Here is a 16,213-nt window from a genome sequence, read left to right as displayed (position 1 = left end):
TGGATTAGACATTTTTTGACCGAATTTGGAGAGAAGATCTATCGATGTGGTCTCCTATGAGATAACTAGAGTGCCATCAACATGTTATTCAGTCCTGCTCACCATAGGCGTGCGAAATGCATTGAGATTGACCAGCACTTTGTTCGGCTGAAAGTTGAGGAGAAAGAAATTGAACCTGAGTTTGTTTCCACCAAAGTTCAAGTAGCCAACCTTTTAATTAAAAGACTAACAAAAGAAAGATTTTGGCTAGTGAAAGGCAAGTTGTCTATGGTTTGAAGCCATGCACAACTTGAGGGGGGTGAAAAGGCATTTTAATATGATGAATTGGATTCGTGGTCAATACCGATCCAGTATGTTAAATACACTCTAGCTGTGTATTTCTAAAGAGTAGTGGCATATTTGTAGTTTTTGTAAATTGTACAGTACATATTTTGTCCTTCGTGTTATCATCAATATAATTAAAAGGATTCGGGTACACCTCCCATGATTGAGGAAGCCGTTTCTTGCTGGAACTTCCCTTTAGGTTTTCTTATCTCAGTTCTCTTTATAGATTGTCTTTGGACATAAAAAATCAACATGTTGTACACTAGAACTCAATTTAAATCTTTTTCTCCTGTTCAAGTTTCAGACTTAGGCCACTTCACATTGAAGGTTGTTATATGGAAAGAAATGGGTATCTTTGTTGTAGAAACAGTGAAAGCGAGAGAACAAAGAATAACACAGATGTAACATGGAAACCCCTCAACAAGAGGGAAAAAACCACAGGTGAGGAGGACTGGTGTCTACTAGCAGCGAGACACACTCTTTTGATTTTCCTTTACACACTGAAATTAGGGTTTACACAGGTTAAGTAGGGCCATAACAGTAACACACTGGATCGGGTCCAGACCCAGACCTGGATAGGTGACCCAAATACAACATATGCCAACATTCCCCCTTAAGTTGGACATACATGTCAAACATGCCCAACTTGGATACATTTCTCTCAAACTGAGTCACAGGTAAGGCTTTAGTCAAAACATCAGCAGTTTAGTCTTCAGATTTCATATATGGTAGAATCAACTCTCTGGCATCAATTCTCTTCCGGATGAAGTGACGGTCAATCTCGACATGCTTTGTTCGGTCATGTAACACAGGGTTGTTGGCCAGATTGATTGCGGACTTGTTATCATAATACATCTTCATAGGTCCTTCTATCTCTATCCCAATATCAGTCAGTAATACTTTTAACCACAGTAATTCTGACACTCCAGTAGCAACAACCCTATATTCAGCCTCTGCACTTGAGCGGAAACAAACATCTTGTCTTTTGCTCCTCCAAACAACAAGATTTCCCCCCAAGTAGCAGTATCTTGAAGTAGATCTTCTAGTATCAACACAGTCTGCATCTGAATACCTTTCAATCTCAATCGGCCCTTGTTTCACATATAGAAGCTCCTTGCCAGGATTCCTCTTCAAGTAACACAAGATTCTGTCGACAACCTTCAAGTGAGTATCTGTAGGCGCGTGCATGAACTGACTCATCACATTTACAGTAAATGTGATATCAAGTTTAGTCAGAGTAAGGTAGATCAATCTTCCAACCAAACGTTGATACCTCCCCTTAGCTTCTTCACATAGAGGTTCTCCATCCTTAATATTGAGTTTGTGTTCAGCATCCAGAGGAGTAGAAGCCGGTTTACATCCTAGTTTTCCTGTCTCCTTTAGTAAATCCAGGGTATACTTCCTTTGATTTAGCACAAGGGTCGTACCTGATATAGCAATTTCAATACGAAGAAAATATCTTAGTTTGCCAAGGTCCTTGAGATCAAATTCAGCAGCCAGTAATCCCTTTAGTCTTGTTATCTCATCTTCATCATCACCTGTAACAATCATATCATCAACATAGACTAACAAGAGAGTAACCTTACCCTCCTTCCTCTTTACAAACAGAGTATGATCTCTGTTTCCTTGATTGTAGCCATGTTGTCTCATTACAAGTCTAAGACGTTCAAACCATGCTTAGGGAGACTGCTTGAGCCCATACAAAGCCTTCTTCAATTTACAACATTGTCTCGGTTTTTCATATCCTGGGGGCATACACATATACACTTCTTCTTCAAGATCTCCATTGAGAAAAGCATTCTTAACGTCAAGTTGGTACATCTTTCACTCCTTCAACACTGTTAGAGAAATAATAACTCTAACAGTCTTCATCTTCGCAACAGGAGCAAACGTCTCCAAGTAGTCAATCCCATATTTCTGACTAAACCCATTGGCAACCAGGCGAGCTTTGTGCCTCTCAACATTCCCATCTGGTTTGTACTTAATGGTGTAGACTCACTTGGATCCAACCAGATGAGCCGCTTGGGATCTCTACCACTTCTCATGTCTGGTTTCTGCCCAAGGCTTCCATCTCTTCTTGCATAGCATGAGTCCACTTGGGATCACTCTGAGCCTTTGTAACAGTCCTGAGAATCACAACCAAAGAAAGAGATGATACAAAACATTTGTAATCCGTACTCAATCTAGAGTATGACACAAAGTTACTTATAGGGTGTTGGGTGCAGGACCTAACACCTTTTTTCAGGGCAATGAGAAGCTCCTCATTTTCAGTTTCTGTCTGAACAGTTTCTATCTGAATGTCTTCCTCAACAGGTTTCTTCTGAGCACGACTTGAGTCATCCAGGGAAGAAGTAGGATTGGGATTAGGAGTAGAATTCTCACCATCAGTCACCTTATCTGTACGAACTCTTCGCCTAGAGTACACCTGCCCAAACAAGCGATTACATTCCTCTTCCGTCCCAGTGGAACACCCTTCATTCCTCTCATGTTCAAGCACCTCAACAATCGGTGGACTCTCTTCCCGCTTGTACTCCAAGAAATCTGTAAATTGAATTTCCTGACTCGGAGAATACTCTTCCCCTGACATAGACTTCTCCCCTTGAAGAGGATTCTCACCGAAATAAGAGACATGTTCCAAGAATGTGACATCTTGGTAACGTAAATACGACCAGTGGTAGGATCAAGACATTTATACCCCTTTTGAGTAGGAGGATACCCAACAAATATTCTCTTGATTGACCTTGGATCAAGTTTTTTAACATTAGGGCTGTGATCATGAATGAAGCAAACACACCCAAAGACACGAGGGGGGAGGTGAAAGGGTTGACGATTCCCTGGAAGCATAGAGTGGGGAGTCCGCCCATTTAACACACGACTAGGCATGCGGTTAATCAATTATGCACTAGTAAGAACAACATCTCCCCAATAATGTTTTTGAAGATTCCTTTGAAACAAGAGGGCTCTGGTGACATTAAGCAGTTGACGATTTTTCCTCTCAGCGACCCCATTTTGAGGAGGGGTATAGTTGCAAGATGTCTCATGAACAATCCCTTTTTTTCGAAGGAAATCCTCAACAACTTGACACACATACTCACGAGCATTATCAGACCGAAAAGTCTTAACAAAACCACCATATTGGTTCTCCACAAGGAGAATGAAGGTCTTTATGACATGAGGTACTTCACTACGATCTTTCAATAGGTAAACAAAGGTATTCCCTAAGTAATCATCTATAAATGTTATAAAATATTGAAAACCACAACGAGTATGAATTTCCGAAGGCCCCCACACATCATAATGGATCAAGGAAAAAACTTCATTAGCACGACTGTTGGAAACAGGATATGAAGCCCTGACATGTTTAGCAAACTGACAAACATCACAAGATATCATAGATATGTCTAAACTAGAACATAACTCAGGAAATAACTGTTTCAAAACTCCAAAAGGAAGATGTCCAAGGCGTCATGCCAATACAAAAATAACTGAAGACAATCTTCTCTCTTCTTCTCGGTTCTGCTAGTTGTTGTCATAAGAGCATTGGCCACACAGATGGGAAGTCGATATAAGCCTTCAGACACCAAACCAATCCCAATCCTCTTCCCTGTCACCAAGTACTGCAAAACACAACGATTTGCAGAGAATATGAGTTCACAATTCAACTCCTTAGTAATCTTGCTAACAGATAAAAGATTCAAGGGAAGATGAGGAACATGTAAGGCACCATGCACTAAAAATTTGTTTATCAAAGAAAGACTCTATTTTCCTACCACAGAGGTAAAAGAACCATCGACAAGAGAAATACGTTCCTTTCCAAAAGATAGCTTATACTCATGAAAAAGCTTAGGATTGCCAGTCATGTGATGGGTGGCACCATTGTCAACTATCCATTCGTCCATACAAGAATTACCTTTTTGACCAGAAATGGCCAGAGCATGGTTAACTTTCACATCATCTGACACTTCGACCTGACCAACATCAATCTGACTTAGATAAGCATGAAGCTCACGAATCTGTTCAGCAGAGATAGAGGTTTTCCCTCCACTAGAGTTGGTAGAGTCAGAAATAAATTTTTTCCCATTGGAAGGTTTCCCTCGACTATTTTGCTTTTCTGAATGGAGGTCCCAACAAAAATCCACTGTATGACCAGTCTTCTTGTAGTGAGTGCACTTGCGAGGAAGTCAGGAAGCTCTTACAAGGCCATGGCTAACAAGGGCAGACCTCTCATTATACGAGATGTGATCCCCCTTTTTTCCAGTAATAACAAGTCGTCGTTGCTCTTCAACCTCTATACGGGAATAAACATCTTCAATACTAGGCAGTCTGTCAGACTTAAGGATTTGACTCCTTACACCTTCAAAGTCATCATTCAACCTTGCTAAAAATAGGAACAACCTATTCTCCCATTCTTTGGCTAAATGACGCACCTGATCTTGGGGACAATCCCAAGTGTCATCAGAATAGTAGTCAAGTTCCTCCCACTTAGATTTCAAGGCAGCATAGGAATGAGGAATCTACTACTGAGTGTTCACCTTGCTGTAGAGAATAGACATCCTTTATCAACTGATACACCTGAACAACTTTCTTCTTTTGGCCATACATTTGCTCAAGTATAACCCACATATCCCTCGCAGTCCTCTTGCGAAAAATAAGGGGTTGAATCTCGGGGGACACAGAGTTGACAATCCAAGTCTTAACTTAGTTGTCCTCAAGAAACCATGTGTCCCAAGCAACATTCGTCTCAGCCGGTTCAATCTTCCTCCCGTTTATATAAGCAATTCGGCCACGACCTGCGATCCCCATGGTGATAGCAGCGGACCATTGAAGGTAGTTTTCTTCGGTCGAACAAATAGTAGTAACTTGAACTGGAATATTTTTAGTTCTAGAGGCACCAACATCAGTCTGGTCCATATTGACCGTAGAAGAAGAATCTGCCATAAACAAAATTCAACATTGTAGCAAGAAACCCAGTAACAATAGCAGTGCAGGAGCGGTGCAGCAATGGACCAGCGGCAAAAGGACAGTAAAGCGGCGGCGGAGCCGGGAGCAGCGGCTGAAGCAGGGACCAGCGATGAAGCAGGGAGCAGCGACAGTCGTGGCTCAGGCAATGACAAAAAAAACAGGGAGAGGACAGTGGTAGAATGGGCCTCGAGCAATAGCCGAGGCTTAGGCATCTCACTGTTCGAAGTTGGAAGCTCGAGCAGGGAACGACAGACAAAGGCCAAGCGACAGCAGCTCAGGCGCAGGCGGACAGGCACCACTGGTAGAGGGAGGCGACCAACTGACACTGGCTACGCTGGGCGGAGGACAAAAGCAGGACGATGGCACCCCACGCACGGCAGGAAAGGGCGGCTAGTAGGCCATGGCAACAGAGCACAGGCGCCAGAGCTCCACAACAGCTTCTCAACCTTTGAATGAAGGAGCGCAGAACCACGACGACCCTTGGGCGACACGCACAACAGCGGACTCCGTCGGGCAGTGGAGACAGAAACCACGAACGACGATGGTGGATCTGGGCAGACCTCATCGGAACTCACGACAGAGTAAAGATGGTGAGGAGCGTCGGGAGAGAGTGGAGAACGACGGACGATGCAGGGATAGATGCCGGAACTTCACGGCGGCGGCAGAAAGGAGGCAACGGGAAATCCTCCACTCAAACAATGTTCACGGATTTTCCGTCCAAACTGAACAGTAATTCAGAACCAGTCGGCTCTGATACCATGTAGAAACAGTGAAAGTGAGAGAACAAAGAATAACATAGATGTAACGTGGAAAAACCCCTCAACAAGGGGGAACAAACCACGGGTGAGGAGGACTGGTGCCCACTAGCAGCCAGGCACTCTCTCTCTTTTGATTTTCATTCACACACCGAAATTAGGGTTTATACAGGTTAAGTAGGGCCATAACAGTAACACACTGGATCGGGTCCAGATCTAGACCCGGATAGGTGACCCAAATACAACATATGTCAACATTTGTAAATTGCAGCCAATAACTGAATACAAGCACTGAACACAATGGCACATGGGAGGCACAATGGCTAATTCTTGTGTTCAGAAGGTACAGAGAATAAAAAATAACTTTGTATTAAACGCAGACCATTTATAAATGCGTAGATACATACCACAAAGTGGGCTAGAGCACTAGCTGTTCAGTGTTGAGGCTAGCCACACAAAGTCTAGAACAAAAAATATAAATGCAAAATAAAGATTAAAACAGTACCAATATATATATATATATATATGTATATATATATATACACACCCATACTACACATACACACCCATATAGATATCACGCACTCATATAGATATGATAGAAATTATGTGTTGCTTGTACACAGCTACGTGTGTAACAGTAAGCTGTATCTCTACCTGGACACACATTACTTGTATGGATATTTTTAGTACCCCCATTACACTTATGGTGCAATGACTGAAACTGAAAGTTTGTTATGAAGGAAAATAAATCTAGGTGAATAGAGCACCTTGGATCTAGGTGAATAACGCACCTTGGTGAAGAACTTTTTTTGTTGATGCTTTGATGAGGCATAAGGAAGATCAATAATTTTCTTTAAGCACTCTTTGACATAACGACAGGTCATCTCTATATGCTCTGTATGCTTTTGAAACGTTTGATTGCAAGCATTATACCTGACTCTTATTGTCAGAATACAACTTGGTAGGTTCTTTAAGTCTATATCCACTTTATCTACCAACAGTTTAAGCTAGACTAATTTTGTTGTAGTTACTGTCATATATCTGTATTCAGCTTCAGTTTATGGAAGTGACACCTCTTACTACTTTTTACATCTCTAGGATATTAATGATTTTTCCTAGCAGACAAAATTAGGGATGGAGTAATAGTTATTTGGGCCAGCCCCCAACTGAAGTCGGTGAATACAATTAAATTCAAGGATGAAGATGAAGATATTACCCCTTTGTCAATTGCTCCTTGTTTGTATCTTACAATTTGGAAAAACTGCACACATGTGAGCATGTTGAAATTGAGTAGCAACATGCACTGCATGTGTAATATCTGGCTTGATAATACTTACGTACATCAATGATCTAAAGAGCTTTCTACAGGAGTGCGATCATTTTAAGGAATTCCACCATCAATCTTTATATTTGACTCCTAAAACTTCAGGGATCTCAAAAGTCTTCTTGTCAATTATTTCAGATCTGTTAGTCGTCATTGCAACAAGTTAATCTTCGTCATGAACTGAAGGAAGCTTCAAATCAATATGCTTCCCAAAGAGTCCAAAAAATGTTCACCTACTTGATTTCTTTGTAGAGCTAATCTCTAATGCCATGTAATTTCCAGCCAATAACTCAAGCCGCAATACAAGGTTTGTTTGGAACTATGTTGTATACTGTTATATTATATGTATATACTGTTAGTCACTTAGTCTGTTATATGTATACATTAGTATGGTTATGTTATGTACTTATATCATATAGTTATATGTATTGTTAATTTGTTCTACCTGTTATAAACTTATATGTATACACTATTATGTTAAACTGTATTGTAATACAATTTGTTATTCCTGTTATTATATGTATTGTAATATGTGTTATATGTATATACTATATACTATTATGTACAGTTTGTTATACCTATTATATAGTATTGCATCAACATATTATATGTATATACTGTTAGCCTGTCATGTAATATATAGTATTGTGGTACCTGTTATATGTATACGTTAGTATGGTTATGTACTTATATGTATACTATTATGGATTGCTAGTCTTTTTTATTATATTATGTCTTTCTTTAAGTATGGATGGATTAAAGCCTTCTTGTGGATTTACATTCTTTGTTCTGGAGATTAGATTTAGTTTTTTTTTTCGTTTATAAATGACATTTAATGAGTAATGTTACACTTCTTCTATTGATTTTGCATATTCAATGACGTAAGCAGTTAATTTTTTATGGTTTAAGTTATTTATGCTTGTTATATTACTATTCTCCATCATTTCAAATATTAGTAATAGTTAATCAAAATAAGTTGACATATTAACGTAACTAAAAAAATAAAAAAAAATTGGTCACCTTCTTTGCCTACGCCTTGCCTTGGCCTGCCTAGGCACTAGGTGCTGCCTTGCCTGGGCACCTTGACAACATAGCTTTGGAATGACAATGCAATAGCACAGTTGTAAGGCACAAAGGCCAAGTCTTAACATGCAGAAAGACTGATAGCATTTGCTATGGAGAGGGCGTGTGTAATGAAGGTTAACCATAAACATGCGAAATATGAGAGGGAGGGATAGAGAGAGAGAGAGAGAGAGAGAGAGAGAAACCAACTTGTCAGTCAGGGTTATGAAATTAAAGATGACTTCAACTATTAACAGCAACTTTTATATAGAGTGGTTTGAGTAAAATGGATCGGAATAGCATTAGACCCGACTGAATTTATTGCATCATGACACTATCCTTTGCTGTCATTTAATTTAACATACTATTTTTCACCCAATTCCTACCAATTACCCCTCCCTTTAAACCTTTACCTTGTCCTCAAGGCATGCACAAAGAAAGCACAAAGACAACATGGCTGTATAGGTAATCATCCCTATGTAGGGGTTGTCAGGAGTTCAGCTGAGCTTGAAGTTGGCTCCATTGCTGCAGCATCTCCGTTTGTCTCAGAGATACTGTCCTTCACTTCAGTAGACTGCACTCCTCCCAGAAGGTGGTTGACGGCATGGTGGCTCGCCTGCATACCCCCTTCCCTTGCTGCCCCTTTGAAATTTATTGTCATGATAACAAAATCCCGTTCGATGCTGCCCAATTTCTGCAGCCATTGCATGCCCAATACAAGATCGATCCCTTTCATTTCCAAAGGATACAATTCCGCCTCGAATTTCTGTTATTGGATGTCCAAAATTTCCTTCAGGCACCGCCATTTACATTATGGTGAACTATCATTGACAACCATGAATTTGAATTAGGGCTGCTTCAAAATGATCCAGCCACATTGTTTGGCAGTCTGGTCACACAATTGTGCATAGCGCCGGTGTCAATCAATATTTTGACTAGATGCCCCTTTAATATCCCTGTTACTCATCAGTTGGGTGAAATTATCCCTGTTAAAGCATGTAGTGAGTTTTCTGGTGGTGCATTATGAGAAGTATAGATTTCCTCTACTAAATGTATGTGAAGTTGTTTCCACTGGTGGCCAGGGGTCCATTTGTCATTGCAATGATAATGCAAACTCTTCCGTCTTTGGTCTTTGATCTTGTCATGATTCAACTTCTTAACAAGAACCGGTTTGTTCTCGTTAGGGGAAATTCTTATGCTGGTTCCAGTCTGTGGTGCTGCAAAGTTAATTTTTCCATTTGAAATGTGGAATTTTTTGTCAAAAAGACATTTGGATTTGTGCACTCGGATTTAATGATTCCTGCATACATTCTATCCAAAGGAGTATCTGTTTTTGTTACTTTATAGACTGTTATACTATACATAGTTCGATCTTTTTGAAATTCAAAGTCTCCACACATTTCGACAAAATTTAGAACATGGTAAAAGAACAATAATTTAATTCATCCACTGTGAACTTTAGTTTTGACTCCAAAAAATATACATCAAATCAACTTAGAAAGATTCTTGGAAGCAATGGAATTTCTCATTATAGGTCTTATCTAAATAGTTTTGAGCAAAATAGTTTCATGATGGAAAACATAATATGATAATACATAAATGAAAGTATGAAACACAAGAATTTGTCTTTGAAGATGCATGTAAAGTGCTATGCTGTATTAAATTCATGTCAATTTACTTGATAATAGAATGCTTTCCTTCTCAGTGGATAACCCATCTCCTGTTGAAAAATTATAGAACTGAAAAATAAGAGCGTTTAGTCGTAAATATTTTTTAATAAATTACCAAATTGACACGCTGTCTTGTGGGCCTATACCATATGTTTCTCCTGGACATACAGAAAAAAAGGTTGCCCATGTTACAAGCTCTATGTTTTCAAATTTATGACATTGATTGAAATGAAAAAGGCTTGAAACTTTAAAGGATCTAAAACAAAAGAAGTTCAATGTTTTTTTCCCTTTTGTTGTATAAGTTTGATGGCCATTGTGTTGATAGTTCTTCAAGATAGTTCTCTTGAAGAGAAGAACTTGATGATTTAAGGGATCTTCGTGCGAAAATGGATTTTGAATGAAACAAGAAGGTATACTCATTGGAGCAAGAACAATGATCAATTTCCTTTTACAGAGTATACTAAAGCTTAGAAGAGGGAAATCCCATAAATTAGAAAGAAATTAACCTAATCTAGAAGATCTCAATAGCAACCAAGAATCTCAACTTGGTTGGTATGTTGAGTCATTATCTTCACAGTATAAAACATGGTGGCCTTGTCGATATTTTCTTGAAGAGAAGAATAGTATTTTCTGAGATTTAGGGGATATTAATGCTGAAAATGGATTTCTGAGTGAAACCATAAGTATACTCATTGGACCCAAAACATTTATCAAAATTTTCTGTTATAGGGTATACAGAGCTTACAAGAAGAAAGTTCCCATAATCTAGAAAATAGATGAACCTGGTCTAGAAGATTTTAGCTACAGCCTAGAATCTCAAGTGGATTTGTATGTTATGAGTTGTTACCTTCACAATATAAAAAATGCCTAGTTGCTAGCCGTTCCTACCTACCACCTATGAGGAACCCAAAGATTACCCTTGTTGGTTGGAAACAATGAAGTTGAAAGTTGATGCTCGTAAATGACCACAAACTTTATAGAAGTCTTAGCCAAAAAAATAAAATATTTGCACATAGGAAAGAAGCTAATGACTGCACAAAAAGTTGAAACTAAAAGTTTTGGTGAGGTTCTTGCAAGACATGAATCTAGGCTACTTTCCAAATGGATGGTATGCTTAAGATTATAAAATTAGACTATGAAGAACCTTTTGCTTCTGATATTCATATGACCATCGTGTAACTAGTTAATTCCAACACTCTCCAGTAATAGTTCAGATGACTATTGTATTGTGGCTTATTTTATTTCTTAAGAGATTCCCATCTAGAGGCTTACTTTTACCTTCATCTTAATCATTTGAGTTAGTATCACAAAATAATTCTACATGTGGATGACCCAAATAATTGCCAACCTGCTTTGTTTGTTTTTCCCAAAGTCATTTTTTATGTCCGGTAGGTGTAAAGCAAAAGTTCTCTTTCTACCATCAAAACAAAATCATGAGCAATCTCTAGAACAATAGTAGTAGTACGGCTGAAGCAGATGGTTGACATGTGGAAGGATATGTTCCAAGGACCTAAAAAGTTATGCTGTGACAACAATGCTGTATGCATTCGCCAACAATCATAACTGTTGAATGAAAGAGGCATATTGAGAGACTGCCATTTTGTTCGTCAATAATGTTTGATGAAGGATACGCATTTGGTTTAGGTAGCTTTGGCGTTTCAGCTTGCGAACATTTTTTGCCAAGGCACTGAATTTTCCATGTTATAACTGTCTTTTTTTTAGCAAACTCTTATAGAAAAAATTTCCAATTTAAAGTAATTTAGCTTAAATACTTTTCCAGGAAATTATGTAAAAGAGTGGTAGACCTCTAGTTTTGTACTGGTTAACACCAGTACTGTAAGAATCAATTTAGGAGCTGAAATGCTGAGGTTGCATTTTTAGCTGAATCAGTAAAAATATTTAAAATAACATTTTTTTTGGAAAAAAATGTAAACAAAACAAAATAAATAAAAAGATTTTTTAAAAAATAATACAAAAAGTATTTGAAAATTGACACGTGACACAATTGAACCGGTGACTCAATTGAATAGGTTGACCACTGTTTCGATTCGAATCACCCTGTTCAGACCAATTTTAATGGCACTGATTAACACAATGCCTTCTAATCTGGATGAGTTGTCTTCAAATGAAAATATTCAGGTCTAGGTGCTTTTTTATTTGTTTTTGGTGCTATAACTAACATTACTGTTAAACAACGTTTCTTTTTTCTCTCTTGTACTTGTCTTGCATCTTTTTTGAAGCATAGTAGCTCCAACGTACGTTATCTGTTCACCCAGTTAACATTTATCAGATAATCTCTATATTCTGTTGTACGCATAGCAAAATGTAAGGTTTCCTAGGAATTATCTTGGCAAACGATGTTCCTTTCTTCATTAAAGCTACAAAGAAGTTAGACGACGTTCCTTTCTTCATTAAACCTACAAAGAAGTTAGAAAGGAGGAATCCTAGGGTTCGTTTTCAGAAGAAATAAGCATGGCGGTTATTTGCTTTCATGAATGCTATAATGAGTTTCGCTGATGGATTTTGTGTTTAAACCTGCACAGGACCTGCTGATGTAGTTGATGATGTCACGGGAGGTCTCAAGCTTCTATAACATTTTCTAGTACTCATCAAATATAAATGGGTCTTGCTTTCAGATGTTTTGAACTTTCCTGTTGGATAGTATTAAAGGCGTATTACATACAGTTTACAGTGACAATATCTTTTTCTTTTTTCCAAGCATTAAGACAATGAGGGATGTCCACGTTGTTGATACGGTGGTAGGATTTTTTTTTTTGGAAATTTAAACATTCACAATTTTCTTCTAACATACATGTTTATTGTAATGTCCAGTGATTTTCTTCCAATGAAGAATTTGATATTTTATTATTTACAAAACAACTGTTAAAATGTAATTTTACATCGAGGGACGGGGGATTGCCACTTGGCAGTGAACTTATGACCAAAGAGCCTTAAAATTAGTTATATACACATAAATACAAGAGATTAGAAGCAAGCTAAAAATGTGTATTGAAATTTCTCATTTTAGGAAATTTTTAGATTTAATTAATACAGATATTAGTTGTGCTGTTTGGAAGAAGGGGGGGGGTGGTTGGTTTTGTTGGGTGTGTGTGTGGAGGTGGTTGTGTGGATTTGGACCCATAGTTCAAACCTAGGCCCCACCGTCTCTCTCCATTCTCGACCCAATTAGATGGCTCGAAGCGAGTGAACGAGGTCCTAATAGGTAGTGAAAAAGTGGAGAGGAAGCGGCGGAAAAAGAGGTAAGAGGAAGCGGCAAGGAAGGTGAAAAAAGAAGAGGAAGAACAAGACAAAGGAGAAAAGGAAAGCAGTGGCTGCATCGACAACAGGTAAAGATAAAAAATAAAAGAAAGATGAAACAAAAGAAGAAGAAGAAGAGGAAGAAGAAGAAGAGGAAGAATGATAAAAGAGGGAGGGAAATATTGACAAGAAAAGAGGGCCTGTATTTTCAGTTGCCTCAAAAAAATGGGGAAAAAAACAAAGAGAGAGAGAGAGAGAGAGATGTTGCGTAGCAGTAGCAGAGGATGAAAAAGAAAGGGAAACGACAACGGAGAAGGAGAGGAAGAAGAAAACAAAAGAGGAAAGGTGACGGAAGAAAGAGGGAGAAGAGAGGGGAAGATAAAAAAATTGAAAAGCAAATAAAAAAAATACAAAATAATATCGTGATTAATGGACGTTAATACCGTGATTGATAAACATTACTTACCTGCAAATTAGTAGTGATAAATGTAATTAGTAGTGATAAATGTAAGTGGTTTTGAAATGATGTTTCACTCTATGTGCATCACACCAATATAGACTGTAGGAAGAAACAACTACAAATTGTCTCATACAATGCAACCTACATAGTATCAATCTAAAAAAGTCGATCTGATAAAAAAGATAATAATATTTGCTTTAAAGGCCCAACTTGTTATGAATAAAAGGACAGTGTTTTTGGTCAACTTCGTGCCAGACAAATGTAAAACATTATGGAAAGTACTGGTATTACTTGTGGAGATGAAGAATGAGTTCAGGAGTCTACGCACAGATTATTGGATGTTGAATCAAGCCACCATTAAGAATAAACATCATATCTTTAGATTTGAATATTTTTAATGAGCTTAAGAATGCCAGGGTGTATTTGAAAATAGATTTGAGGTCTAGGCATTATCAGTTGTTGATATGAGAAGGTCTGGCCATGACAACTTCCTCAAACCAGGTAGGGCAGTATAACAACTATCCACAATTATACATTTTGTACAATTGCAATGTGTGTGATTCATGTATAGTGTATCAGATTTGCTTTCGTAACTGGCGAATAGCACGACATGAGTGTAATTGGTGCATAGCTCAATCTATCTTAGGCAGATATCTACTTTACTCTATCAGAGTGACGTGTCAATGGGCGTATTGTACGAAACACAAGTAACATGTGTAACAATAGCTCATAGCCAAAAAATAAATATAGATACATCATAACATAGTAACTGTGCAACAGGGCATTATTCTCCAAGATTATATGCACGCAAAACATGCCCACAACCAAAACAGAGGAATAATTAGTGTTAGTCGCATTACTCAAGGATCACTCTCACAACATCATGATCTTAGGCACTGCACTCCTCAGGGTGAGTACCTGAAAACAAACAACAACAAACATCAATGATAACTCTAAGTATGGCCTATCCTAGAGGCTCACACATATATTGTCGGACATAAATAACATATCGAGAGCAATAGAGACACATGCCATTGCACCAGGTATTTCATTTGAACAATAAATGGTCATCACAACATTGGGTGGCATTCAAACACATAAATCTTAACACTGAGCGATGACATAGCTTCCTAATAAGACCGTTGTGCACCTTACGATGATCACATGCAACATCTAAGTCACTGAGAACAGTAGAACCTAGGGTTATCCTGCCGTGCCTCTCAACTAGATTGAGTTCAGTTATAGTTGCAGCAGCAGGATGTTCCATACTCACTTCACAATATATTACATTCTCGGTAAGTCCGTTTTCAGAAGGTAGGCCCCTACACCACCCACCTAACCCTTTTTACAGTGGGCTTGACTGATACGTAGTCAATATGGTTCGTTCATGGTAAATCCCGCCCTAAGTCATTGTCCTACGTCCAATTCATGCTCAAGTTCTCAACATCAGAACTTGATAAGAAACTAGCAAAATATAACAGCACATCAAGACAACACATAACACACACACACACAGATATATATATATATATATATATATATATATATATATATATATATATATATATATATATATATATATATATGCCTGAAATCATAGCCACGTAGGTACAACTACGTCTGTCCGTCTGCATGCATGTATGCAGCTCATTAGGCCTGTTACAGAGGTCCAATTAGCCTATATATCACATTCGCACCATCCACTGCTCTGACCTCCACCTATCATGTATCCAGAGTATACTGACATATCATATCATAAAATGCATGCATAAATAGTACGTTGCAAGAGCTAGAACATGCCATATAAGAAATATAATCCTAATGCATACTCTCTTTGTGGAGGATCACTATGACATTTCCTGACGATATACTCCAGTAGTCAAACGACACTGGTTAGTGGATTCCGGACTTGCTAACAGTTGCTAGTTCGACTAGGCCTGCAATCATGCAGGTGAGACAAAGATGACAACATGATTATTCTGAAGCACTCTTGCATGCACAACAAACCCAAAACGAAACATGGTGTGTGGGTGCACCTCAGGAAGTCAAAAACATGTAGCTTACAGCCAACGGTGGTGCATGGCTATGTGTGGGTTATGGCCTAGTTGGGTAGGTCGCCGCTCGTCTATGGTATAGCTAGGTTCAATTACTACAGGCCATGAGCACTTTGAAATAAGCCTGGGCACCGGGCCGGGCCACCGCTGGGTACCCGGTACCCGGCCTGCCACGGGCTCGGGCCTTGAAAAATTGAGTTTCAGGCTTTTTTTATCGGGCTTGGCCCAGCCTGGTAAATAACGGGCCAGACTCGGGCTTGCCGTTGTGATCGTTGGCGGCCCGACATTACTATTATAGTATTTTTTTTTTTTTACAAGAATGAACTTAGGTAACTTAGGGT

The 16,213-nt window shown here is 38.7% G+C and overlaps 1 protein-coding gene across 3 annotated transcripts in view; it reads left to right on the top strand.

Annotated features, from left to right (window-relative positions):
• Positions 1 to 12,925, top strand: part of LOC116254202 (uncharacterized) — a 41,888-nt gene extending 28,963 nt beyond the window's left edge. For all 3 annotated transcript variants that reach the window (XM_031629403.2, XM_031629401.2, XM_031629402.2), the window contains exon 9: positions 12,644 to 12,925. In XM_031629403.2, the coding sequence (XP_031485263.1) occupies positions 12,644 to 12,693 (50 nt within the window). In that variant the 3' untranslated portion in view covers positions 12,694 to 12,925. The remainder of the gene's footprint in view (positions 1 to 12,643) is intronic.
• Positions 12,926 to 16,213: the final 3,288 nt, after the last annotated feature.

This window comes from Nymphaea colorata, chromosome 5, assembly GCF_008831285.2.
Source record: "Nymphaea colorata isolate Beijing-Zhang1983 chromosome 5, ASM883128v2, whole genome shotgun sequence".
Classification (NCBI taxonomy): Eukaryota; Viridiplantae; Streptophyta; class Magnoliopsida; order Nymphaeales; family Nymphaeaceae; genus Nymphaea; species Nymphaea colorata.
Note: the sequence above shows the minus strand (reverse complement) of the source record. Positions and strands in the feature narration are given on the sequence as shown.